This window comes from Andrena cerasifolii, chromosome 16 (assembly GCF_050908995.1).
Source record: "Andrena cerasifolii isolate SP2316 chromosome 16, iyAndCera1_principal, whole genome shotgun sequence".
NCBI lineage: Eukaryota > Metazoa > Arthropoda > Insecta > Hymenoptera > Andrenidae > Andrena > Andrena cerasifolii.
This window is the reverse complement of record NC_135133.1, coordinates 3,751,311-3,775,103: the sequence shown is the minus strand read 5'-3', so window position 1 is coordinate 3,775,103 and position 23,793 is coordinate 3,751,311. Positions and strand designations below refer to the sequence as shown.

The 23,793-nt window shown below is 48.1% G+C and overlaps 4 protein-coding genes across 8 annotated transcripts in view; 1 reads left to right on the top strand and 3 right to left on the bottom strand.

The window, feature by feature from the left end:
- The window catches only part of Lmpt (four and a half LIM domains protein limpet), a 92,531-nt gene extending 90,690 nt beyond the window's left edge, over positions 1–1,841 (bottom strand). Inside the window, exon 1 of one of the 2 annotated variants that reach the window (XM_076829018.1) lies at positions 1,650–1,841. In XM_076829018.1, the coding sequence (XP_076685133.1) occupies positions 1,650–1,694 (45 nt within the window). In that variant the 5' untranslated portion in view covers positions 1,695–1,841. The remainder of the gene's footprint in view (positions 1–1,649) is intronic. The other variant, XM_076829020.1, reaches the window with a different exon arrangement.
- A 2,398-nt stretch (positions 1,842–4,239) lies between these two features.
- Rpiiic53 (RNA polymerase III subunit C53) lies at positions 4,240–7,773 on the top strand. Its single transcript, XM_076829035.1, has 7 exons — positions 4,240–4,803; positions 4,884–5,001; positions 5,065–5,317; positions 5,396–5,485; positions 7,070–7,191; positions 7,266–7,505; positions 7,572–7,773. Exons 1-7 carry the CDS (start codon positions 4,553–4,555, stop codon positions 7,689–7,691), a joined length of 1,194 nt encoding a protein of 397 aa, XP_076685150.1. The 5' UTR covers positions 4,240–4,552; the 3' UTR covers positions 7,692–7,773.
- Positions 7,774–7,939: 166 nt separating this feature from the next.
- On the bottom strand, positions 7,940–15,238 carry Srrm1 (Serine-arginine repetitive matrix 1). 3 transcript variants are annotated; one of them, XM_076829025.1, is made up of 15 exons: positions 15,048–15,238; positions 14,829–14,918; positions 14,611–14,733; positions 12,801–12,971; positions 12,370–12,533; positions 12,092–12,286; positions 11,225–12,025; positions 11,007–11,135; positions 10,419–10,931; positions 10,036–10,264; positions 9,873–9,958; positions 9,555–9,790; positions 9,331–9,483; positions 8,771–9,261; positions 7,940–8,698 (listed from the first exon to the last, which is right to left on the bottom strand). In XM_076829025.1, the coding sequence occupies exons 1-15, from the start codon at positions 15,057–15,059 to the stop codon at positions 8,486–8,488; spliced, it is 3,606 nt and encodes a 1,201-aa protein (XP_076685140.1). In that variant the 5' UTR covers positions 15,060–15,238; the 3' UTR covers positions 7,940–8,485. The 3 variants fall into 3 exon arrangements, with proteins under 3 accessions (XP_076685140.1, XP_076685138.1, XP_076685141.1); XM_076829023.1 differs by having other exon boundaries at positions 11,007–11,138; positions 15,048–15,236; XM_076829026.1 differs by having other exon boundaries at positions 10,752–10,931; positions 11,007–11,138; positions 15,048–15,235.
- Positions 15,239–16,450: 1,212 nt separating this feature from the next.
- Positions 16,451–23,656, bottom strand: LOC143377559 (uncharacterized). 2 transcript variants are annotated; one of them, XM_076828961.1, is made up of 5 exons: positions 23,315–23,656; positions 20,660–20,820; positions 20,405–20,565; positions 18,449–18,617; positions 16,451–18,069 (listed from the first exon to the last, which is right to left on the bottom strand). In XM_076828961.1, the coding sequence occupies exons 2-5, from the start codon at positions 20,818–20,820 to the stop codon at positions 17,880–17,882; spliced, it is 681 nt and encodes a 226-aa protein (XP_076685076.1). In that variant the 5' UTR covers positions 23,315–23,656; the 3' UTR covers positions 16,451–17,879. The 2 variants fall into 2 exon arrangements, with proteins under 2 accessions (XP_076685076.1, XP_076685077.1); XM_076828962.1 differs by lacking the exon at positions 23,315–23,656 and adding an exon at positions 22,124–22,706.
- Positions 23,657–23,793: the final 137 nt, after the last annotated feature.

Genomic DNA, 23,793 nt, shown 5'->3' with positions numbered 1-23,793 from the left:
GATCGCTCACGAGACGGGCTCCGACGTCGTACTAAACGTCCAACTGAAGCGCGAATCTCCGCGAAGCTTTAGAGAAAGCTTCTTACCAAGCTCGGTCGTTAATTGTTCGAGAAGCAGGCGGAATTGGGAATGCGAGCATAATCGAGGCAAACTTCCTGCCTCCGTGCAATTTCCTGCGCCCCGAGCTTCTTTCGCGAAAGATACGCCGGTTTGGTAGTGGAAGCTGTCTATGGCTGTGGCAGGCTGTCACCATAGGGAATATCGAGGAGGAAATGGGGCGCGGAGGGGCCACGGTGCACCGCCGTCTACCGAGCACGCCGCGAGGAGAATCGACACGCGAGGTTACACGGTATAAATCCAGACGCGATCGATGTCCTCTTGGTAACGACTCCGAGGACATTCCGTTACATCGAACTAGCCCGGTGTACGTGCTCGATGGCGAAAAAAAAATAGTCCCGACTGGCTGTAGGTACCGCGCGATCGGCGAGCTTCGAAAATCTCTGAAACGCCTCGGGGCCACTTTTCCCCCCATCAATCTTATTGTTAGCCTCTCGTCGCGGATCCGTCGGGAAATCGGAGAAGCAATCTATGGATATTAGAACCGATTTGTCACGCCGCGGACGCCAATAAGGTGAAATCGGGACGTCGATGCTAGGCGCGAGAGATTTAATCGATATTAGTGTTTGCCCGAAAAAAAATAGCTCCGCCAAGGACAAACCGCATTGCGGAACGAGGGGAAAAAATATGTTTGACGGGGGGGGGGACGCCTATCGGGGCCGCAGATAGGCGAGCGTAAGGCGCCCAACTGTAGAAACTCCACGGATCGTTCGCTTCGCGCGAGAAGTAACAACCTCGTTCAAGGGCGTCGCACGTAGTGTGTTATGGGTTACGCGGGCCAAGGTTGGCTCGATTACGCGTATGCATGTTAAACGATGCTTTTTGAGTAACCTCGGTCGCCTCGGTTTACTTCGCCGCGAGTCAGTAACCTCGCAAATCGAAAGACGTTTGGGACGACTCGCCGCGACTCTCGGCTTCTCCGCTGTTTCTATCGTCAAACCGTGTGCCTGGCACCGTGCCGTGTTTGTTTACATAAAGCCTATCGACGCTGCTAGCCGGCGACGTTTACGTACATATATAGTATCTCCCATTTCCATTCCCTTCTTACTCCTAACCACCGCTCCACTTCAACTAGCGTAACAGCGCCAAAGCCAGGACGACGCAATTTTAAAAATTCAATCTCATTAATGCCTGACTTCATTGCGAACCTGCACGGCGCTGCACGCGGCTAACTTCACTTCGCGAGAACATGCACGCTATCGACAATCGCCCTATTATTGTGGACTGATGATGTTAACGGAATATAAATGCTAATGGGCTTGAACCAGGGCTGGGACTATTCGAATAATTTAATAGTCGAATGCTACGAATGAACTTCGAATAGTATGGCGTGAAGTGGGTCAAAATTAGCTTAAAAAGATTTCACCCTGACAAATGAACCTAAAGAACTTGATTTATAATTCACAGCATGCTATTCGAATACTTGGATATTCGAATTATATTCGCCAAATAATCGAGCAACCGAAGTATTCGAATATACCGAAAAATTTGACAAATAGTCCCAGCCCTAGTTTGGACAAATGAAGACTCACCCTGATGTCGAAGGCGTCGCTGGGCATCCTCTGCACGCCGTTCATTTTCAGGGCAGCGTCCAGAGCCGAGTGGCTTTTCCGCAGCTTTCAGTGCCGCGGGAACGAGGTGCCGACACGGGGATCCTGCTCGTCGATGCTCGTCAAGCTCCAGAGATCGCGGTGGCACACGCGACAAGTTCAAATAAATCACGAGCAGCTACGAGCCGCCTCGACGCATCCTCGTTCATGTGCGCGCGACAACTGCAAGGCGTTCGCGCCTCTTTCGATCGCTCGAATTCGACCACTGGCTCGCGCGCACGTGTTCGCAAATCGCGTCGGATATCGAGGGGCCAGATCTGGGCACTTTCGAATTAACATTTGAGATATTCTATCGGACAACACGCGCTGTTCCTTCGCTATCGCGCTCGGAGCACAATTACGTCACCCCGCCTCAAAGAGCACCGAGATCGGCGGCACCGAGTGTTCGCAGATCGTGGCTAGGCGTAGCGAGCCGTTTACGCGAGGCTATCGTTTTTCTGGACGCCAGTGGGGCCTCTTGCGGCCGAATGTTTTTTGTTTCGTCGCCCGAGATGGCTGTCGCTTGGAGTGAATCTATACCTCTCTCGATTCTAAGTACCATTATTGCGAATGAATAGCCGAGCTGTTATTTCGAATAGCTGTCTCCTGTTTTAACCTCGAGTCGAAGTTGTCCAGCCCCGGGGACCGCGACACGACTGCCGATAAGCTACTAAACTTTGTGGGAAAAGCTTGTTTACGGATCTTGTAGCACTGGCGATTGCACTGGCACGACTGTCAAGTAGCGGAGCCACGGAACGAACCGAAGACGGAGGGATACCGAGTCCGTCAAGGTTAGGTTTCGATCCCTCGATCGAACGCGACGATCTCGAGGCCCTGTTAGGAACTGATTATAGACCGCCGAGCGAGTGAGAGAGGCTGAATTCGATACCCCGGCGTATCCGGTGGCATCGTGTCCGCGACACACGAGAACCGACTAGCATTCGCGGAGCTTGTGCGAAAAGACGCGCACCGTGCAGCGGAGTGGCATGCTTCGTGTAGAACCACGCGTCGCGGTCTGCGATAACAGATTTGAACGCTCGCTGACACGGGCCTCGACTGTCGCGCCTGCGCCGGCGTCCCGCGTAACCTCAAACACGTGGTGCCCTTCCAGCCGCCGGGGCCGCTCCCCAGCCCGCGTCCACCCGCCTTTTAGCAAACTTTTGAATATGGTTATTACACGGCGGACGAGCCCTCTTAATCGCGTTTCTATGTAAATGGCCGTGATTCGGAATAAGGTTAACCGTGCTCCAGGCGGTAATCCCATTAACAATCAAGTAGCATCGCGAATAAAGGTGATTCAATTAAAAAGCGTCGATGACGGATCGTGGATTTCGAGTTGCCGCGTGGACGGTGGTTCTCACGGCTAGATTTTCATGCGGTGGAAAGAGCTCGGGCCGAAAGATACGGCGAGCAGGTACCGCGGAGGCAGGCTACTCGAAAACTCGACGTGTTCCATGTCCGAGGGGGAGTAGAAACAGGTTTAAGAGCCGTGGCTGACCGGTCGCCTTTTAAATCGGTCGTGTATCTAGCCGGGTAGAAATCACGTCGACTCGAAATCAAGCACTCGTGCCGCGGGTAGGAATAGGGAGCCTGAGACTCACTGAAGAGCGGAGATCAGCCGCGGAACCGGTAAGCCGGAGTGGTCGAGTTAAAAGGAAGGTAAACGCGTACGCGTTCGACCGACGGCCCCTCGGCAATGTGGAACAAGGAGGACACGCTGCACTCGCGATCGGCGGAATAATAGGTCGCGGATGAGCACATGGCAAGGCATGTCCCCGCCGCAGGATTCTACGTAGCAGCCGGCGTTCAGGGGCTCCACGTCGCGACTGCTGCCGCGGCTAAAAAACCATACGATGACCTCATCACGCCGTCTCTGCTCTCCTGCTCATGTCACTGATACTAGCCATCCTGAAAACATGGCCACTGGCGCCGCCTCCTGGAGCTCATTCCCTGGTGTCGATCGGCGTCCAGAACCGATGCTACAGCTATTTTATAGAAACACAGAGCCTCTAGTCAACTCTCAACCATCGATACCAATGAATGACCACCTTTCACAGCATTGATCCTTTGTTACTGTCAACTGACTGTGATTTTCTTAAACCTACGGCTTGTGTTGCTGCTTGCTGGATATCAGGAAACAGGGAAACCGAAGAAATACAGCTGTCTTTCGAATGTCTTCCGCGATAAGTTCAAAAATACCCGCCCTCGCATCTCGCAGCGCCAGAAACTCGTGAATACTTGAAAAGAAATTTTCCGCTTATGGTATCTGAATTTGTTTGAAATGAGTAGAAAAGTCTGTTTGACATGAAGATGTTTGGTTGTGTTACAGTATGTTTGCATGAAACATATGTTTTGTTTGTATGCAGATTTGTATCGATATAAGAGGTTCATCTACTGTAATAGTATTAATTGTATCTTTTATTTTATGAATGATATGTTACCCTGTCCTTGTCTTGTATTTCCGATTGAACGTATATTTGAACATTTACTCGAGCATGCAGGTATGTACGTTATGTTACACTCCTGTAAAACTGGAGCAGGATGGCCAAAGCACAAACTCGTGCTGTGTTCGGGGTGTGTAACATGGTACAATCGTCCTGTCACGTCTTGCAGCCGAACAAGTCGTAATTACTATTAGAAGGAAACGTCCAATATGATTTCTCTGCTATAATGTTATGTCCCTCTGCTGATATTTCTGGATATTAAATGATATCATTTTAATTACTATTATCATGAATGCGCGAGGTTAAGTGGGATGTACTGTGCGAAACAGTTGTTTCGATAGACCGCGTACAAAGAGTCACGCTGCAAGTGTGCCTGTACACAAATAACAATTGTTAACAACAATGGCTTCCGATAAGTCTGTCAATTCGAATCACACACTTCCGACGAACGTTAAAATAAAAATAGAGCCTGGGACATCGATGCCAGTTCCTCTAAAAAGCATTAAGACCGAGCCTGGCTTGTCCACTACTACGACTAGGTTAACTTCCTTTCGCTTACCGAGAGATTTAACATTGGGAGGTAACATTAAGACTGAGAAACCCAAGAAAGTGTACACTCCAAATTTGAATGCTCAAAGGACGAAAAAGAAAGAGTGAGTTTCCTTGGCGAGGTGCAAGAGCCGTTGGGACTGCGGGTGATACAGATTCGTTAAAAAGGATGATAATCTTTCAGCGATGCGGCACAGAACGAGCCTACGAAATCGACCAGGGGTAGGGACCAGAATCGAGGAAGAGGCAGGGGTAACAAGCCTGATAGGGGACGTGGAAGAGGCTCCAGCAATCTAATCCAAGTATGTTGCTAGAATTATCCCAAGAGACGTAGCATTAGCTTGGTTACGTGTACTCTGTTTTAGTCTAGCGGTATTTGGTCCACTGGGATAAATAGCACACCAGGAAAACGTGCCAGTGGCGGTGGCGGTGGCGGCTACAGAGATAACGATAGGACTTCCCAAGCAGCTCTAGAGAAGCCCAAACTAGATTTAAATCGCAGCGTTGATAAAGCCGAGGAAGAGGAGAAGTTGAAGTTGCTGTTAAGAGACGACTTTATAGACGACGGAGAATCTGGAGACATCGACAATAGCCCCGTTGTGTTGCCAATGATCAAAGGTTTATACTTGCGTCATGACTCGTGTTACCGAGTACTAATGCACTTTGTAGTAAATTGTTGATGTCTACCTGTTACAGCGAAGTTATATAAAGAAGAATCTAAAGTAGCGGTTGAAGAGGAGGAGGAGGAAGTAGACAGGAAACCAATTATTTTGGAGAACGGAGATGGTAAGTAAATATGTTTGTTAGGGTGTTTCATATTATAGGGTTGAAATTAAAATATTACATTTTTTTTTACTTTGCTCATGCCCTGATTCCTATTAATATAAAAAGAATATCTGGCAAATTTTAGGAAGATTGAGTAATATTTAGAGATTGCACACTTTGCGCGCTAAATAATATGTAGTAGGCTAAGGCCCGGTGCAGACGAGCGGTTTGCGACAGTTTGCCGCCGCGAGACGCTCTGAAATTTTTCTAGCAATTCACATGAGCGGTTTTGCAACGCCACGATTCGCGTTTTCATCTCAAAGGAGCATTTAGTTCTATATTTATGGATTTGAGAGAGACATTTTCTTGCGTTAAACAAACGCAAAACGCTCGTGTGAATTGCTTGTATATAAACATTGTACTGTTTCGCGGCAGCGTTCATTCGCGGTGAAGCGGTAGGGTCGTTCGTCGAAACGAACGCAAACATGCCGGCTGGGAGCCGCTCGAATTTGTATCCCGTGTGAACTGCTTCATATAAATCTTCTGCCAAAACGCGGCGTTAAATTGCCGCAAGCCGCTCGTCTGCACCGGGCCTAAGGAAACACGATTTCCAGTGATAATTATTTTTATTCTCAAGTCCTTAAAAAAGAAACTAAACTTCAAAGAAGACTTAGACTTAGAAAAATTTAATTTTATTATTATTATTATTATTATTATTCATACCTATAAAAATGCTGAACCTTATTATTTTGCCCACATTTTTAAAACCTGCAAAAGCGAAAATATGTACGGTAGTAACAGGGGGGTGAATGTAACACGTTAATATCTCAAAACATATAATGAATATTAACACTAATTTTAGATATACATATGATGGATAGTGAAGAAAATAACTTTTCGATACCCTAAAGTAACTTTTTCATACTGACTTATGAATGTAATGTAAACACTCCCATTGCAAGTATGTGCTTTTTTTAAATCTGTAATTTGACCTTTTTTAAAGTAATACTGATCGTTACTTAGCACTTTTAAGTGTCTTGTTAGTCACATTTTATAATTGAAGTTCAAAAGCATAGTCGGGGGGCGATTCTAACATCGGCAGTCGGGGTCGGTACCGCAACAGAACCGAATAGTATCAAAGAAGACGAATAATATTGTCTTGTTTGCATAGAATTCATGCAGTGTTACAATCGACCCGAGTCAGAGACAGTTGCAACACTTTACACTGTAACGTTAGGGCTATAACACTCCGCTTCTCATTTTTTATTAATAACTGGATATTGCTTGACATCCAGAGAAACTGTTGTGACTCAGTAATGTCAGATAAGTAACATTTCCGTATAAGAGTTTATGTCGTAAATGTAATAGTTCCTGCGTAATCGTATTCCCAACTCAAAGTGTTACTACCGCCCCAGGCTTTCCCTAGTGATAAAACTGTGCAACCCCTAAATATTATTAAATTTGTCTAAAAGTTGGCATACAGATCACTTAGATGAATAGAACCAAGGGGGCGAGCAAAGTTACATGAAAATAACACCTGTAGAAAGTTGAAACACCCTAATGTTTGTATTAGTCAAATATTATGTAATTAGTCCTTATTTTTAGTATTACCGCCAAAGAAGGAACCGAAAGCGAAGACGGCGAAACCTGATACAGAAATAAAGGAAGAATTAGATAGCATTCCCCAAATTATTGAGAACAAAACAAACTCTTACATCTTGATACAGGTTGGAACATATTAAACTAAGCATTTATAATTTATCTTCAGAATTGCTATATCGATGTAACAAATAAACCGCAGTTTCCAGACTGTTTACCAGGTTTTGTGAGTAGCGCAGAAGATACCAGACCAAATCGTTCGAATGCGTCAGGTAACGAGAAAGAGAACGGAAGTAATTCGCAAACCGAGTTATGTACCTTAAACGATCTGAAAGCCGGTATCTTAGGCAAATTACAAATCTTAAAATCTGGCAAAACGCGTTTATTGTTGGGCGAGAACAACTTGCTCGTGGATGTCGGATCGCACCTTAGCTTTCGACAAGTATGTATTTAAAATGTACAAAAAATCCTTCGATAACTGTAGTTACGACAATAGTGCTCTTTTTAGGATCTTATCGCCGCCAAAGTGGATCCCGATAAATTAAATGGGGATCTAATTAATCTTGGACCAGTTAGTAGTACGCTTATATGTTCACCTGATTGGGAATCCATGTTGGCTAAGTTGTAAGTATATTTATAAAGCATAGATTTATTAAATGTTCCTTACTGCAGAAAATGCATGAAATAAAAATATTTATATACCATTTCAAGTACTGATTTACTCTTGTCTTTGTTGAGAATCATATATTTTCAATACCACAGTATATCTTAATCCCGAAGTTTAAATAAAATGTGCAGCGATTGCCCATTGAATTTGATTACATAATGAGTGTATACAAATACCACAAGAGGGTGTAATAATCGTTTCGCACAAGCAACAATTGTCTCTCTTTAAGACGCAATTTATTCTTTTAGCTTAATATACGTAATTCACTGAAAAATTAATTATTTATACACAAATCAAGTTTACAAACTAAATCCATCGCACTATACAATGAACGTTAAATTCGTGAAGTGAACTTATTAACTAAAGAGGATACCGTTTTTTTACTCAATCGTGTGAACACTTTGATAAATGTAAAAAATCGTACATTAAAGTGGCACAAAGGATATTACTATCTCTATTGTAGTAAGGTACACTATTTCCTCTTTGCTACGCCAAGAAAACAATTATTGCGTTCGACTCCGTAATCATAACCTTAAGTTTTGTGTCTTAAGATAAAAAAATCAGGGCCTCGCCGCAAGGCGAATTATTTGATCATGCCGAGCTTGCTTGCACAAGAAAGTAGTGATACGATAAAATCCTATGATTATTAATAATAAACATAAACATACTCGTGATACAGTTAGAGCAAGTGCATCGCGATACAGAGGTACACACACACATTACACACACCCTCCCTAATAAATCACACACACTCTTTAGTCACTTCTTTCTATACTATGTCCCTTTTTCATCGATTTTAATGCCTTTTCCCGCAGTTTTTTCTCTAGTTCTTCAGTATTACCTTCACTTACGTCGGATTCGTCAGATTCGGCGACCTTCTTCTTCTTGTGCTTCCTATGCTTCTTGTGTTTCTTATGCTTCTTGTGCTTTTTGTCCTTTTTCTTCTTCTTCTCCTCTACTTCGCTTTCCTGAAAGTATCAATTACAATTCATAAATGGTATTTGCATTCCAACGCGCAAGTACCCAACGAAAGAAATTACCTCTGATTCACTGGTACTAGTTTTAGTTTTCTTCTTACGTTTCTTCTTCACTTTTTCTTCGTCTGAACTATCATCTGCTTTCCTTTTCTTCTTCGCGTCCTTCTCCCCGATTTCCTCGTCGTCCGAACTTGAATCCCGTTTAGACTTCTTTGCGCGTACTTTCCCCTCGTCTTCGCTCGTAGAGTCTTTCCTAGACTTTCTTGTCCTCGATTTCTCATCCTCCGATGAGCTGTCCCTTCGTTTCCTCGTTTTCTTCGGCTCATCGTCCGAACTCGAATCTTTTTTAGACTTTCGCATCCTAGATCTGTCGTCATCATTCTTGCTTCTTTTCGTCTTCTGATCTTCATCGCCCGACGAAGAATCTTTCCTAGATCTCTTTGATTTCTTGGTCTCCTCCTCCAACTCTTTCTTTGATCGTTTGCGGGACTCGTTTTCGTTCATTTCTCGTTTCCTGTTATCTTTTCTATCCTTGGTGCGTTCATCCAACGACTCTGCGGAGACAAATGCATTCGTTAACATTAATTCATTTCATAATCATAGTCGAGTTAATCGATATTTACCTCGATTCGACTCCCTAATCTTTTTACTTTTCTCTACATGCTTCCGTTCCTCCTCAGAATCTGAGCTGGAACCACCTTTGTCCGATTTCTCCTCATCCGTCGAAGCTTTCCTAGATTTCCTGGATTTTTCCAATTTTCTCGACTTTTTTTTACCTGAAGCATAAAAAATTACTGCAAACATTCACGAATACGACACGTCGAGGAGTCTTTGAACTGATATTTACCTTCACTTTCACTGTCATTAGAATCTGTAGAACCATCGCGTTTCTCTCGCTTGGACTTCTTCGTAACTTCTATAGGCTTTTTCGCGAGAACTGGCTCCGACGTTTTTTGAACCGACTTCTTCTCTTCGGCCACTATCTTGATCGATTTCATCGACTTGTCGTCCTTCTTCAATGGGAAAGTGTCTGCAGACGAGAAGCTCGACTCTTCTTTTGGTGATTCTGCCTTATTATCTTCTCTGGGAACGAGTAATAATCGTCAGGGCTGGACGATTTTTTGTGACGTGTAAAAAAAATACTTAAAGAAATTCGTAGACTTACTTTGAAGGTTGTTTAACTTTAACCGCAGCTATAATGTCTTCAGTCTTTTTAAACGGCGATGGCGTTCGGGACAGGCTCTTGGAAAACTAGAAATAAGTTGAGGCGAAATAGATAAAACCTATGCAAAGGTCTACTACGTATAAAAGATGAGCATTGCACTTACTCTGTGCCTAGTTACGGGAAGAGTAGTGGGTTGAAGTTTTTTGGGAGAAACGCTAGGATCTGGTTTCTTGATCGACGGGGGTTCAACTTTTTTCGCATCCTTCTCGGGTCGCTTGACGGGCTCCTCTTTCACAACCTTCTCTTTTTCTTTACGTTTATCGTCCACGTGTTCCCGCTGTTCTCTTTCGCGTTCTCGTTTCTCTTGAGATGATTTCCGCTCGGGCGACTTTCTGCACACAGGACAATAAAGATAGATTATTCGAAAGTGGTAGGAGGGCCCCTGTTACAGCTAAGCGAGAAACGTAACATAGCTGCTATACGCTCCGACAATCGTAAGGTCTGTAACAAAACGTGAAAAGATACGATATAACATCTTTTACTCACCTGGTCGCTTCATCCTCATTGCTAGAGGAACTACTTTCGCTACTTTCCGAGCTACTTGACTTAGACCTTCCGTTTCGCAATTCTTTTCGCGATCCGGTATCTGTCGGTCTTTTAACTTTCTCATCCACCTTCTTCTCCTTCGACTTGTCCTTGGCATCTCTCGGGCGTTCAGGAGATCGCTTTCCATCTCTTGAACGATCCACCGACGACCTCGGATCTTTCGATCTTGATCTACGATCCTTAGATCTAGACCGTCGATCTCTATCCCTTCTGTCCCTGTCTCTGGAACGGTCTCGCCTACTCGATCTGTCGCGAGAGGAAGATCTATCGTACCTGAGGGATCGATCCCGTCCGTCTGGCGAACGACGTCTGCTGTCACGACGATCCGGAGATCGACGCCTGTCTCGCCTCTCCGACGATCTTCGCCTGCGATCGAGCGATCTCCTCCGGCGTCTGTCCCCAGGACTAGGCGATCTGCGACGATACCTTGCCGGGCTTCTACGAGGAGGACTCCTGTAGCAAACGCAAACCCGTCGTTATTCACGAGACTCGGTAACCAATAATTTTTAATGAAAGGGGTAATCCTACCTTCGCCTGCTAGGTGCTCTGCGGACTGATGGTGGTCGCATGCTACGACTACCGCTGTATCTGTCTAGTCTCTCCCGCTCCCTTTCTCGTTCCCGTTCTCGTCTTCTTTCTCGTTCTCTGTCTATGGATCTTCTAGAGAAAATTCACCCCAAGATTAATATATCATGGCAAATGGAGTTTATTAGAGATATTTCTATCGTAGACAGCTTCACGCGTACCTTCTGTTCCTATCCCGAGATCGATCACGTGATCTGTCGCGCGATCTATCCCGTGACCTGTCCCGCGATCTGTCTCTGTCCTTGGAACGACCTCTGTCCTTACGAGGGCTAGGACTTCTACGTTTAGGCACGGACTTCCTTTCCCGACTCGAGTCACTGTCGCTACCACTGTCATCTTTGTTAGTCTTTCTGTACGATCTCTTTGCCTGCACCCCGTCCTTCTTCTTTCTAATCTCGAAATCGTTCTTGTCTTTCGCCCCTTTATCTTCGTCAGATTCGGAACTACTGCTCGTGCTTGCGTCCCGTTTCCTGTGGGAATCGAGATTATCTTTTCTCTTATCGGGCGATTTCGAGCGAGACTTGGACGATCTGGAGTCACTCGAATCGGACCTCGACTTTCTAGACTTACTCCTGTCGTTGCTCTTCGACCTCGACTTTTTAGATCGCGAGCGAGATCTCGAATGCGATCGCGGGGATTTCGATTTCGTGCGTCTCGATTTCGAGCGGTCCTGCGACCTGGATTTCGATCTCCTTGACTTTGATCTGGATCTCGATCGTCTTGACTTCGAGCGAGATCGTCTTGACTTCGAAGCGGGCGACCGAGATCGTCGAGTTTTCGAGTCGCGACTCGGAGATTTCGATCTTGATTTCTTCGAGCGACTAATAGGAGATTTCGATCTGGATCTGGATTTCTTTGCTTTGTCCAGTGCCTCGGGAGACGGAGTACGATTGTTCTTCTTCTTTCCATCAGCGATGCTCATTAATTTTGCTTGTAGTCGAGATATCGCCACAGCAGCCTCCCTGTTAAAACCCCTTAATAAATACTCTTTAAGAGCTTATGTTACGCAAGTAAACGCGAACACTTACGGTTTAGTTTTGACGGGCATCAGTGGTATAGCATTCTCGGGTTGAGGCGAATCTTCCCGCTCAATTTTAACTTCCGGCATATCTTTCCCGGTATCCTTAAGGGAATTCTTGCTGGGTGATCTCGAAGCGGATCGTCGCTTACGACTCGATCTGTCACGGTCTCTGTGTCGATCCCTCGATCGACTTCTCTTACTTCTGTAACCGGTTACATAACTTTTCATACAATCTGTCGAATTGCACGGAAATATCTATCACTATTCGAATATTTACTGACGTACCTGTCTCTATCACGATCCCTGCTTCTATCCCTTCTGCGCTCCTTCGACGAACCACGCTCTTTGTCTTCTTTCTTTATCTTACTCTCCGCTTCATCCTTTTCCTTCTCCCGCTCCTTCTCTTTCTCCTTCTCCGCCAAAGAAGCTTGAAGCTTCTCCTGCTCCTCCTGTTTCGATCGATATAGTGACTTAGGACACGACCAACGAATCACTCATTCAAAAGGAAGCATCAAACATGGGGGATCTAAATTGAACCTCGTGCATTCAGAAGCATTCAACTGAACATTTTGCTGAATGTCAAAATTTAGTTATTCAATTGTTCCGCTACTATCGAATTAGTTCGTGGGATAAAATCGAATGCTTGTGAATTCTAAATTAAGCAGATCTATCGCAACACAGTGTTAAAAAGTGACGATATGAAAATGGATAATTACCAAACGCTTTTTGATTTGATCTTTTTTTTGTTGTAAGAAAGCCTCTGGAATGCCCGTTACACTTTCCTGAGCAGAGACCAAAAGGTCCCACAATTCACCCATGAAAGATCGGGCATTCCTGCCATTCAGGAAGCCTGTGAGGTTGATCTGCATTTTTCGGGGGTCCGGGAACTGTAAAATATACAGTTATACTAATTTATTTTTCTCTACGCGTGATCACGAGTGAACAATAGACGTTCAATTTTACTAAATTTTGATAGAAAAAGAGTTGGAGTTACAACAGTGTCCATCTCCCTATGTTGTTACTAACTGCTTTTCCCCCTCGAAAAAGCAGATATATTTTCGCATATCTAATGTACCTTACCACCAACCGTGGACCGCTCGTCTCGCGTCTGCGCTAGCAAGTGATAATGCTAAGAAAAAAAAAGTATTATGCTCATCGATAAACGCACAAGTAGCACAGAGATACATTGATACCTTCTGATTTTAAAAGTACTGCTAAGGTAGATTGCTGAAATGGGACTGACAAGTATGCGTGTAAGTATCAGCTGAAAACGAAAGGATTATTTTGGAATAGAAGGAACACCGTTCCACCAACCTGTGACGTTGACAAAGAGTGTCAAACCGAGTAGAGATACCTCCGGCGTGGTCCACGAGTCAATCGCGTCTACGACTGACCGCCTATCCGTTGAATCATGCCCTGGCGAACAGACCTGCATCATGAAAAGATTCTCCATTCCTCGGGACGTTGCGGGAGCTACGAAGACTGATGACTGATCTGCATCTCAGGCTAGTCCACCGCGCCGACGATCCTTGTACGACGATCGTTGCATCTGGCCTAGCGATGCGACGGTTCCTCCTCGCTTGAGCTCGAGCTGCACCTCGGGCTCGTACACCGGCGACGGCTGGCTGCTCGTCGATGGCCGATGCTCGGAAGCCGGCACAGCTTTTGCGGTTGCATGGACGGCGTGTAACTACCTCGGTCGAGGCAATTACGGGCGGGTGGAGGCGACTACTGGTGCAGCTAGCGGACGGCGGTGATTACAGCGATGGAGACATCTGTAGAATGGTAGGACGCCACGGGCAGAGCTCCACATAAAGACGAGAAGAGCAGCGACAGCTCGATGCGGAGAGATTATAGCGAGTACGGCGGTTCTCCGGTGACGATGGATCGGCGGCGGACGAACCGGTGAGGTTGAAGTGTTCGGCGGCGGTTCTAAGATGACGTTGATATACCAGCTGGGATCAGCTAGCGTTGACGGCTGATAGAAAGGCGGCCAATCGGATGCAGAGAGGAGCACATCCGAATGCCATTTGGACAATAGGGTTGAGCCCCACCAACGGTCTCTACTTATACTAACGGGGAATTCAAACATATGCGATAAAAAATTGTCTGTACACGTTAGAGCGTTGCAGGATCAGCTACATCGGTTTTGTTTTTATCTTTTGTCGAAATGGGAGATTTGCTTGGTAGGGATACTCGAGGCGGACGAAAATGGGATACACAGGACGTACGGGAACGATGATACATTCTCAAAATTCAAATAAGAAAATAAAAACAATGAGGCATAATATGACTAACATGGTGTCTGCCTCCTTGCTTTTCATCTCCAAAGTCGGCACATAGTGCAGATTTTGGACAATAGCATTTTGTAACTGGTACAAAACATTGTGCTGAAATAATGTGTATTTATCGATTTCCTAAGATGAGGGGAAAAAGCCAAGTGAACGCATCTTATATTTCTCTTAGTTCATCTATAGTCTCTTAACTCTAAGTCTATTTGAATCCACAGCGATAGAAACTTCTTACCTTTTCCTCCAGTTGGTTATACACAAATTCTACCACTACATCATCCTCCATGCCCAAAATCTGTGTGATCTTTGTAGTAATCCATGGCTTGATAACGTCAAGCTTAACTTTGCTCATATCCACCTGAAAATGCGGAACGCATGGTAGAAATCGACTTCAACAAGAACGCCTCGATATAATTCTGTTAAACGCGGAGGGAGCTGAGCTATCCTAATCACCTTCTGCGTAAGGGAATCGCCAAACTTCATTTGCTTGAGAAGCTTCTTCTCCTTATCGCTGAACCTCGTGTCTTGCGAGGCGGTAGTCCCCTGAAAGCCGTAAACAATGAATTCGCAAAGTCTCGGTATACCCCGCGCTAATAACCCAACGGAATCGCAAGAATCGAAGATTTAGATTCTATTTTCTTTTTTTTTCTACAAAAGGACAAGTTTGCTTACTGTGTACATCATTTCGGCAACGTGTGGAAACCAAAAGCTTTACGATGGTCTGCAGACGTCGCTGGCGATGATCCGCTCCTCTTCTACGACGCTGAATGGAAAGAAAGCGGCTCCAACGAACAAACTTTCGCCTCTCCCTATCCACCAAACGATATACAACGTTTTATACGGAAATGTAGGAGGTGAGAACGTAGCGTAAACGGACGCGGACGTTCCATAGATCAATCCGCCAACATGGCGGCCGTGTCGTTATAAAGGTACCCTGAACTTATTGGCGGTAGACAGTGCAGCCATTTGTATCCAGTGTAGCCAATAATCTCGCGTCCCGCGGTTTTCTGCCCAGTCGCACCTTTCGATTTCGCGGATATGTTTTACGATTTAATTAATTACGCGGTACGTTATATTTATTTCGAGTGTACAGATATTATTTACTCTCCGTTTTGGATCCTTGGCTGCTGAAAATGGGAAGCAAGGTAGGGACCGTAACTATTGCTGGTATTCATAGTCGCTACTTATTCTCAAGCAAATGCTTAAGCATTCGGCATCCTTTACTAGCTACTAGGTTAGTAGAGGATGCCGCATGCTTAAGCATTTGCTTAAGAATAAGTAGCGACTATGAATACCGGCCTTTGAGTGTTTTACGTTTTCTAGCCCATGTGAAACTGTAACGAAACATCCATGGGCGTCCGCAGGGGAGAGGGCAAAAGGAGCAGTTGCCCCTCCCTGGCTTTTGAGAAAAAATCGCTTATTTTTCAAAACCGATCTTTATTAAGTTTATACTAAAAAAGTGAATATTTTTAAATTTTTAATTAAATTGGCACTATAAAATTTGCTAAAAAAAGCAAGAGGGGTATATTCTTCTTTACCATCATCCCAAAGTTGCCCCCCCCCCCCCCCTGGAAAAAAGTCTCCGGACGCCCCTGGAAACATCGTGTCAGGGATGCTCGGGGATAAGGAGTAATTAAGACTGAATGAAGTGCTCGGAATTATTTGAAAGAATGGTCATTCGTTTTCGTAATACATCGTAATCTAATAATAAATTATAAATACATGCTTGCATATTACAACTATAGATACAAAAGATGACATGTGGTATGGAAGTGTAGTGTAGTTCGTCGCGCGCGCGCTTAATACAACGTTCCGGCGTTTCTCTTTTTATCACTTTCCCGTACGGCACTGGCACAGAACGTTCACACGCGAGTTCGTATCAACCGTACCGGATCTGCAAACTGTCGGTAAAATCATTCCCTATACATTAAACGAACATTCTCTCCGTCGATATTAACAGCCGCTTCCGGTAAGAGGACTGTAAACAGTTACCGTTAATTTAACCTGAATGATAAGAAGGCCGGGAGACATATTTTCTCATCGGTAAGTAACAATTGGCAAGCTCGAATTAGAAGATCCTCGACCGAAGATGGCGTAAGCGTAGACGGACGCCGTTGATAAGTGGCGCGGCAGTAATGGATTTGGGCGCCGCGTCGCGTGGATCTCGTCTATGAAATAACGAGGTGAAGGGTCCCGCAAAGCGACTAACGGTACATTATACTCATCGGAATTCATGGTACGGTCCATTCGCACCGCGACTGCACGTCTATCCTGTTTGTAGGTACGATTCCGACGCGGGCTTCCAGAATCCGGTTCTGGGAAGCATAAGCGGGCCAGCGGAGTGTCCCGCGAGCGACTCAGCCGACTTAACCGACTCAGACCAGGGAACCAGAACGATCGTTTCGTCGGTCTCCGTTCACGGTGCAATGGGGATCGTGATGATCGGTCGTTTACCGAGATCCACTCATCGTGGGATCGTTTCTCAAGTCGGGCACAACGTTGAAAGCGCTGGCCACGGGAATCGAGGATTCTTAATGGCGAAAGAATAGGAATCTGGACTGGAAGACGAATGCTCCGCTCGCAGGACGACTGCTCTCCGAATCGAGCTTTAATATACGGAAAGGATTGCTGCGCTAATAGACGGCCAGGGAGCGCATCGGAGGAAGGAGTAAATATAGGAGAGAGACGAAGACTCTGTAACGATGCTTCTCGACGGAGAGTCGGAGAACGCATCGACAACGTTTCCGGTTGGCTGCGGAGCGGCCTCGGGAAATGATATAACTTTACGATGCCTCTGGAAAGAATAACCCGGAGATTCTTCCCAGCGGAACGCTGTTACGAGACGGTCTACAGCACCTGCTCGAAACCGGCTCGCGGCCAGGTCTAGTGAACTCGATCGAATTCCGAGACCGGATTCCGCGAAACGACTGCCGCTGCTCCGATTCTTTTTTTCGCTTCGAGATAACTCCATCGAACTGTGTTTTTTTTCGGTCACGGCCGTTCGAAGGAACGCTCGCTACCTAAACGCGTCTTCCGAGCAGCGCTTCCCCCTCTCCCTAATACCCGACAGTTTGTAGATCAGAGTGACGTCGCTGCGACGATACGAATACTGGTCCGTTTGTTACAGAACCACCGAGAGACTTGCGACGGGGGAGCAAGGCTCCTCTGGTGATCGCTAACCGATACCCCGGGGACGAATTAGGGAAGCTGATCGGCCCGCGGTAAAAGTGGCCTCCTCCTTCGGAGAGAAACGGCTCGCAGGAAAGAATCGTCCATTTTCCCGGATCTCTCCCGGCGAGATGATTTTCTATCAAGTTCGATACTGGTCTGAGCGTCGGGGCTGGCTCCGTCAAAGAGGTTACTAGGTCCCTCGGCGAGGTTGCTCGTGCTCGAGGGGTCACCTTCCACCGATTCGTCGCGGCGGGTCTCGAGCGATCCTCCTGCCGAGAGGACGCTTGCGCCCGATACGTGCCGGCCAGTCGGCCACTCGGGTTCGACGAACGTTTAAAAGCTTTGCACGGCTGGGGCCTCCGACGAGGCGCTTGCCGAATTCCTCGGCTTGCACACGCAACCGCTCTCCACCAGAACGTAATCTTGCCCGGTCAAGGTCACCGGCCCGAGAGGGATCACCAGAAACAGGTACGGCACGTACGTCTGCGTGCACTCGCCGTGGACCACGTCGCACTCCTTCGACCTGAAACAAACGCCACCACCATTGTACGCCAGCGTCGCTTGAACATCCCGGGACTCCGGGTCGCCTCGTTAATCGCGCGAGTAAACACCGAGTCGAAAAACGTTTTGAAAAGTAGGCTCTGCCACCGGGCACAAAAGTTGTAGACCCGTTTGGCCCACTGTGCCACATTCCGATACACCGCGGTGAATTTCAATTCGAGTCAAGCCGCCCGCGTTCGCCGATCGCGACGTGTTAAGAAAGTAACAGTGGATAACGATTCCGGGACCCGCTCCCCGATTCGCGGGCAGGCATGCGATAGCCGAACCGATTTCCAAGGCGACACCGTTCGCCCGTCCATGGTCGGAATTTAGAGAAGCCGCGCGGGCCGTTGGATACTTACTCGCACACCTCGAACACGACCTGCTGCAGGAGATCGGGGAACTTTTGCACGATCGTCACCGGCTGGCCGCTGGTTAAGCTCACTCCGTACATGGGCGCCGTGGTGTTGTACCTCGTTTTGCATAATCTGGCCGGCGAGCCGCAAGACTCTTTCGGGGTGAACGCTCGCCCTGAAGACAAACGACACCGTTTCGTCCGCTTCTATAGATTCGACGGAGGCGCTGCTGTTGCGTATTAATAAGAACGCGCGAGGAAATGGGTTCGGAGAAGAATGCCGGCAGAGATTATCGCGATAATCGCCAATCGACCCTCCCCTTTCCCTCCAATAGACGAATGGGTTTCCCTTGTGCGGACCCAGCGAAATGGGTCCAGTTGGGAATCCGACCATTCGGTAAGAAAGAGGCACGTTCCAAGAGTCGCCAAGATGGTTAGCCATCTTGACAATAGATCCCTTTTACCAATATCCTGATTTCCCGAACAGTCCCTTTTTGCAAACTCCGAGTGTCAACAAAATGGCTCCTCCTGATGTCAGATTTCCCAAACACCCCCTTTTTCCAAACTTCGAGTGTCGCCAAGATGGCTCCTCCTGATATCAGATTTCCCAAACGCCCCTTTTTCCAAATTCCTTAGGCTGCTCACCTACCCTACCTCCCACCCCTACAGTGGCTAGTTTAAATACCGGTCCCAAACAGAGGGATGTGGTAGTCGCAAACCTCAGACCAGTAAGGTCGCAACGCCGCTCCGAGGAAACATTGTAAAAACTTAATAATTGTACCAGTAATCATAATATACAGTTGATAGTTACTGAATCGGAGTTACCTCGACGACTCGATTAAGGCGAATCGCTGGCGAGCTTGGCGCCCTTTCTTCGGAATTCCGTCGGCTCGTGCGTTCGAAACGACGAGTGGGTCGCCGGTGTCCCGTTATGAGCAGAACGAGCGATAACTGTATTGGCCGGATAACACGGTGCCTTATTACCGTCCTGCTGCACCAGTCGGCCATTATCCAAAGGACGGGAGTAACCGATGCTGGTAAGCGGCGGCCGGCGATGAAAAGCCGATGGACTTTTCCGCCCGGCAGGCGATAAGGAACCCCGCGGCGAGTGTCAAAGGAATTCTAAAACCGGCGGGACACACGCGCGGCGGGTGTTGTGGTCGTTTGGAACCAGGTTTTCGTGTCATAAGGACAGTCGCATAATTCAAGGCTGCGCGGCGCCGGTACATCGAGCAACCGGTTGCTCATATTTTCTTCTGCATTTTCGAGCGGCCACGCGTTTGAAAACGAAGCCGAGGGGAGGGTCCGAACAGCGCGGCCCTCCTGAGAGACTCGGGGGGGAAAGCCGATAGGCGTTGAATGGTCCTCGGAGCAAGAGCACTTCCCAAGGTTGTTCTTACAGCTGGGGCAACGGTACCGGGAGCGAGCATTCGCACGGACCGCGAAGGGAACAGCTTTTTCTGAAGGCGCAGGTCCCGAGGAATCTCTAGGTAGCGACACCGCGCGGGAGCGCAGTGTTCGCGTACCGCTAAATAGGCACAATAACCTCGTAAACCGTGCGTGAACGCGTTCGCCAGCTAATATCTCCAGCGAGCGACGGCGGTCATTAGAAATTAATGCAGGCCAACACGGTTGTCCGCGAGTTACGAGTCCGAGAGCTGCCCCATTATACAAGATTACATATGAAAACGCGAGCAGGGGGAGGCAGGATAAATAAATTCTGCATGCTCGACGAGGAGGATGTAGGTTATAGCCGCCTGTAATTATTCGTGATCCAGTTAACCGGCTCGACTACTGTTGCGCCTCGAACAAGAGGACAAGTTCGTCTTCCGCGTGTTCCAGAGCGAGCCGCGAGTGTCCCTCGGCCGAATAGGGAACGGTGAGCGGCTCGGCGGCGTTAAATCTTTGAAAAGGAACACTGTGGAAAATGAGCCCTCCGTTGAGGAAGCCTTCGGGGACTTACCGTTGCGAGAGCTTTCCGCGATCGAGTAGCCTCCCTGGGCGACCTTGTAATTGTGCAGAAGCGCCTGCCTCGTCAGTTCTGGGTCGATCGTTCGTGGCTGATGAGACCTGGCCGTTCGGCTGCTCGCCCACAGGTTCTTGTAACTCCTCGATATCGCGGCTCTACGGCAGTCGTTGGTTTTGATAACGGTATCGCGCGCGAACGAGACGCATGCATCTCGAATACCAGGCGAGCTCCATATGCGGAGACACTTACGACGGATACTGCATGTTATTCGGCCCTATACAGTCCGCTGGGTCCGTCAGCGCGTCTCCCCACACGTACTTCAGGCCCATTCCGTTCCCCTCGCATTTCTTTGCTCCGTACACGTGGCCGCAGGTCGCCACCACGAGAATGAGACCGAGGTATCCGGACATCTGGAAATTACAGCAAACAAGCGTGAATGAAGGGTAGCCGGCTAAGTTCGCGAGCCGCTCCGAGCGCGCGCAATCAATGGGAAACTAATTACGCTGGCGGGCAACGGCTCATGAATAAAACAGTCGCAGCTGGCACTGGACTCGGATTACGGGGACCCAGGTACAAGGGGACACGATGTCGCCGCGACAGAGGAAGGTGTCAGCGAGCGCGGTCTCTCGCAGCTCGAGTTCGCACGAGGTCAAGAGCAAAAGTAAATGACACTGGCCGGATGGCGATGACTCGTCGCGGAATAATTGCGAGCGAAGCTCTGGCGCGTCTCTTCTAATTCTCTCGGGCTTTCGTTGAGCGACCCGAGGCCCGTGGTTATCGTCTCTTCCTGCTCGGCAGTTCGTCGAGGAATGTTCCGTTTCACGGACTGCTAGCACCGAGGCATCCCGACGGCATAGGAACGAGGCGAGGAAACGTTTTTTTTTCCCTTTCGAACCTCTCCAACGATGGAAGCCGCCGAGGCGGTGCGAGAGAGTGACCCGGCCTGCGCAATTTCGCGCGGCAATTAGCCGCGAGTAATCGATACCGATCCCTGTATAGAATTCGGGGTTTCTAGGTTGCCGGGTCCATGTGACTTCCGTTACACCCGTCTGTCGAGGGCGAGTGAAAGCAACGCGGCATGGCTCGGTCAACGGCGATCGATCCTCGGTTTCGACGCAAACCCCGGGGTGTCCGGCGACCGTTGCCGCTCCGCGTTCAGGAGCTAAGAAGACAAGAGTCAGCGCGGCGGAAAATTGCGGTTCAACGTCTGGCGAGGCGATAAGCCGCGCGTGGGAAAAGGAAAGGAAGAAAATCGTTAATGGGCAGCGCCGAAGGCTGATGATTGACCGTGACCGGTGTCGCGTATCTGTTTCTTCAGGAAGTGCCTGTCCGTTCGAGGCGTTAATTCCTCAGGTAGCACTTGTTCCAGTGGAATCAGTCGCGGTGTCGATCGGGTTCCCAACAAGTCGATTATTCCGTTCGTTACTCGGGATCGGATGGTGCCTCCCGTAGCTAATTAGAAGCGTTCTCAGAGCGATCCCGTATTCAATTCTTCGCGGTCCTCTTGTCCGCGGGTTTTCGCACGCGAGTCACAATGCACCGCGAACAAGTGGAGCGCGTTGCAGCGTGTAATTGCCCACGCGATATCGATCGCACAATAAAGTCATTTGGATAGATATGCGAGGGGACGAGGGGGCTAGGCGGCCGCGTCTCGGGATTATATAACGGCGATCCAGCGAGGGAAGATGACGCCGAACCGCACGTGAGAATCACCTGAACTTGGGAGATCGAGGTCTTCCGCGGGTTGCCGCGTTCGCGCTAATTTAGGATCAACAGGAACAATTAGTCGGGCCGCAACTTCTCACGTCGTTAGACGCTCTTTTTCCCAGTGGCTCTCGGCGGGGTACTGTTAATACGCGAGCGCGACCACAGGGAATAATTAACAGACTATCTCTGACCGCGGGGCGGCGCTTCCTCAACTGGAGGCAGCTCCAAGGGCGAAAGAAACGGGGAAGATCGACTCGGGAATTCAGATCACCTTGGACCGTAGGAATTAATACGCCTTAGAACGGTTAAAAGGATGACGCACAAAAAAATGAGAAAAAACTGTGCTTCCGGCAGCTGGGAACAGATTCCTCGTGGACCATGAGCGTCATGCGGTTGGTTCTAACGGTAACGACGGATCGTCCAAAACGTCCTTTCCTCTTCTTTATCTGGCGGACGTTTACTCATCCTTGTCCCCGATAACGGTACACCCATTTCGGTGCCTCGTTTCATGAATAAATTATTCTAACTGTCAGTGACTTGTTACGAGCTCGAAATTCCTTTCGTTCGGCCGCCGTCCCGCGGACGTCTCCTCGCCACTTTCGTTTAATTTATCGCCGGCCGTGGGTGCATATTATTGGGAATGGCAGGACGTTAGAGGGGACGTTTCCGGCCGTTCCAAGAAAGGCGGCACGCGGATAAAGATTGAAACGTAAGCCGGCAGCAGGTATGCGCGAGGAAAAAGCCAGCTCGAGGCGGGGTACCTAAACGTTGTACACGTTCGCCCTGGATAATAAACCCTCGAGGAATCTGACCCGCTGTTCCCTTGTACCTGCTCGGAATCCCTCCACCGGCGATCCGTATTTACCCGGCTCTCGTAGTTTTACGTGCGCCCATCGCGCAGGGACAAGCGCGGCGCTCTTTCGAATTTTACTACAATTATTTCCCCGCTTCTAATTGGACGCCGAGCCACTGGGGACGAAGCCGAGTTTAAACCTTACTTAATTCACCGCGGGATCTAATCGAGATTAGGAGTATCTCGGCAGGGACTCGAGACTTCTCGTCCAATTTACATGATTAAATGAAACACGGGGGCGAACGCTGGAATGCGCCGAATTCGAAAGCTCGCAACTCCGGACACGGTCGGCTAAGAATCTTGATGTTTACTTGTTACAGATCGTTACGGGGCACGCCACTCACCGTGAGCAAAGTCGTTCTTGGCACTGGTGCGTTTGAATCCTGGTCTCGGTCCGTTCGGCGATGCGATCGACTGCGCGTTACATTAATCGATCGAATGGTTCGGGGAGCTAGAAGGGAGAGGATTAAAACGAGGGCACACGAGTTTCTTAAACACTGTACATGTCACTGCACCGGATGTCGTGGGGTCGAACACCTCCGTCCTCACAGGTGGATGTCCAGAGGTTGACTGTAGAATCGTAAGTAACCGCTCTCTGTGCTCCGGTAGAGCCGGGGAGGAAGAGGGGATGAGACGAGGAATATCGGCCCCTATTCCACTTCGAAACCGTTTTTTCTCTTGTTGGAGAAAAAGCTGAGAGAGGAAACGAAAGAGGGTAACCCGGAACGCCTCCCTCCCTCTTCCCCCGCGGCTCGGCGCTACGCGTCCTGAGTTCGAGCTGCCCGCTTGCATATTTTTCGAAATTTCTCGGTTCAAGGGAAAA